Source organism: Poecilia reticulata, linkage group LG12 (assembly GCF_000633615.1).
Source record: "Poecilia reticulata strain Guanapo linkage group LG12, Guppy_female_1.0+MT, whole genome shotgun sequence".
NCBI lineage: Eukaryota > Metazoa > Chordata > Actinopteri > Cyprinodontiformes > Poeciliidae > Poecilia > Poecilia reticulata.
The window spans coordinates 26,424,241-26,427,370 of NC_024342.1; the positions used below are offsets into that span (position 1 = coordinate 26,424,241).

At 46.1% G+C, this 3,130-nt stretch overlaps 1 protein-coding gene across 1 annotated transcript in view; it reads left to right on the forward strand.

Annotated features, from left to right (window-relative positions):
• crata (carnitine O-acetyltransferase a) overlaps positions 1-3,124 on the forward strand; it is a 12,918-nt gene extending 9,794 nt beyond the window's left edge. Inside the window, 6 exon segments of the mRNA XM_017307996.1 lie at positions 490-590; positions 883-1,002; positions 1,065-1,187; positions 1,769-1,904; positions 1,998-2,060; positions 2,472-3,124. Coding sequence (XP_017163485.1) covers positions 490-590; positions 883-1,002; positions 1,065-1,187; positions 1,769-1,904; positions 1,998-2,060; positions 2,472-2,744 — 816 coding nt within the window. The 3' untranslated portion in view covers positions 2,745-3,124.
• The last annotated feature ends 6 nt before the right edge of the window (positions 3,125-3,130 follow it).

The following is a 3,130-nucleotide window of genomic DNA, read 5'->3' on the forward strand; positions in this document are numbered from 1 at the left end:
GATGGTAGTTTACTGATGGTAGTTTAGTGGTGGTAGTTTAGGGTAAGGGTTAGTGGTGACCCCACTAACCCTAGTTTAGTGATGATGGTAGTTTAGTGATGATGGTAGTTTACTGATGGTAGTTTAGTGATGGTAGTTTAGTGATGATGGTAGTTTAGGGTTAGGGTTAGTGGTGACCCCACTAACCCGAGTTTAGTGATGATGGTAGTTTAGTGGTGGTAGTTTACTGATGGTAGTTTAGTGATTCTGACCTGAAACATGATGACATCATTTCCACTGACTCTCTGCAGATCATCTGTTTGAGTTTTTAGGTTTTCATTATGAAGCGTAATGTCAAAGTTTAACCAGAGCAGTCGGTAGTTTAACTCCTCGGTAGTTTAACTCCTCTGTAGTTTAACTCCTCTGTAGTTTAACTCCTCTCTAGTTTTATCTTCTCTGCAAGTGAACTTTTTGTAGTTTTGCTGCTGACGTTCGTTTCTGACGTTTCAGTTCGTCGTGGGCGAAGACGGGACCTGCGGGGCGAACTACGAACACGCCCCGGCTGAAGGCCCGCCCATCGTGGCGCTGATCGACCACGTGGTCGAGTTCACGTCAGTACAGCCGTTTATCAATACGATACCGATATCTGAGCCGATATCTGAGCCGATATCTGATGCGGGGAAACGGCTGAGGAGACTTGAAACCCCAGAATAGATCTGATATCAATATCTGTGTCGGGCAGAATGTAACGCATAGAGTTGGACTGACTAGATCTGCCACTGATGGCTGATCTAGAATTGTTTTCAATATCAGAACCGATACAGATATCGATACGTGATCGCATCATTAGCAATCCAGATCATTTCCTGTCATAATCTGGATTATCTTTGTGTCTTTGGACAGGAGGAAGTTGGACACGTCTCCGTCTCCTGCAGCGTCTCTTCCTGTCCCTCGGAAACTCCCCTTCGTCGTCTCGGCAGAGCTGAAGAGGGACATCGAGGCGGCCGAGGCCAGCATGGACAGGTGAGCGGCTGGTCCGGTTCTGACCCGGTTCTGTCCCTCTGACCCGGTTCTGTCCTCCACAGCCTGGCCCAGGACCTGGACATGAGGGTCTCTGTGTTCGGACACTTTGGGAAAAACGTGCCGAAGTCCCACAGGATGAGTCCGGACGCCTTCATCCAGGTCGGCCTGCAGCTGGCCTTCTACAGGTCAGAGGTCACCACACCTGGACGCTACAGCAGGTTCACCACTGAGTCTGTAACGCCGGGCTTCACTGCATGGGAACCAGCTCAGACGTTAACTCTGTCGCCCCGATGCTTTCTGGGACATTTCTGACAGTTTCAGGTTATTTTCTGGATAATAACCTGAAAACTTCCTGGTTATTTTTTCCAAAAGATTCTTTTTTAGTTTCACGTGAAAAACAAACATTTCCTCCAAATCACTGCAAGATGATCTGATCCAAACTGAACCTGAACGCCTCATCAGTTCGTTCTGGATCCTAAAGGATCATTTCCAAAAACCGCACACTTTCTACAGACACTGTCCAGAGGTCAAAGGTCAGTTTACTGAAACTTTACCGCCCCACAACTCCTTCACATCTAACAAGTTGGTGTCAAAAGATTCTGATGATGGAAACTTCTTTACCGATTTATTCAGAACGACTCAAACGTTTGACACCAATTTTCTCTCAGAGTTCAGAACTTTTAGTTTTTCCCCACCATGTTGTTCCATATTTCCCAGAATGCATCTGGGCTGCTCTACATGTTTGTTGTTCTTCCCGTGTGAACAGGAAGCACCGGCGCTGCTGCGCCACGTACGAGAGCGCCTCGCTGCGGATGTTCCGACTGGGCCGCACCGACACGATCCGATCGGCTTCCAGCGCCTCGGCTGCCTTCGTTAAGGCCTTCGACGACACCAGCAAGCAGGTCAGAACCAGAACCCAGACCCGGTTCTGCTCGCATCCTGGTGGTTGGGATGTGAAGGTTCTTCATTTAGTGAAACGTTGTTTTTGTGCTCAGAACCAGGAGAAAGTGGGTCTGATGGAGGAAGCTGTGAAAGCCCACAGGTCGTACACCAACACGGTGAGAGTCGCGATCGATACTTTAAAGGATATTTATTATTTATTTCAGCATTTATAAAAACATTTGTTTCTTCTGGATGCTGCTCACTGAAGAATTGGATTCATTTCACTAAATTATTACATTCGAAAATACTTTTTTTGATCCCAAAGAGAAATTAAAGCTTCAGATGCTGATGGATCTCCTGTAGCAGTCTGTGCTGCAGCGAATCTGAAGAAGCCTCTGACTGAAGACTATTTCAAAGAGATTTATTAGACATAATGTAAGAATACAGAATTATAAAGCTTTGTTGTTTTCGCGTTATTAGTCTAAGTTGGACTTTCCTGACGAACCTGAGCCGTTGTTGTTGCAGAACTCGGTCCGGTTCTGCTCCGCCTCATCATGGCCTCCATGTCCGTTTTTGTTTCTGATCAGGCGATCAGCGGGCAGGCCATCGACAGACACCTGCTGGGCCTGAAGCTGCAGGCGGCCGAGGAGAAACTTCCCGTCCCAGAGATCTTCAGAGATCCTGCCTTCGCTAAAGCTCTGCACTACCGACTGTCCACCAGCCAGGTACCACCGGACCGGACCGGACCGGACCGCTCTGGGTCCAGAACCCGACCCGGATCCAAGCCTGTCACTATAACAAATGATGCAGTGAACGATAACATTGTTGCTTTGAGTCCATTTCCAGTAATATACCGTTAAAATTTAAAGCTTTAAAATTTAACATTTTAAATGTAAAATAAAAATAAAAACCCAAATAAAGTGAATTGTAATGTTTCTGGAAACAAAAGCTGATTTAAACTCCTGCTCCACTGATGATGATCTGCCAGTTGGTGTTTGTCGCTTTTATTTTCATCTGAAACACCAGATTCCACAGCACATCTACATGCTAAGGTTTCATGGTCAAGCTAGCATAACTGAGCTACTTTCCTTTTCTTCGCTACAAATTGTTCCTAACCTTGTTAACTCGCTATGTTGGTGTTGACAATCAGTAGCAATGCACTGCATCCAGTTTCCTTTAAGATTTAGTGCGTTATGTTGCTAACTTAGCAGCTAACATCAATGCTAGTCATTGTTAGCTAAAGCAG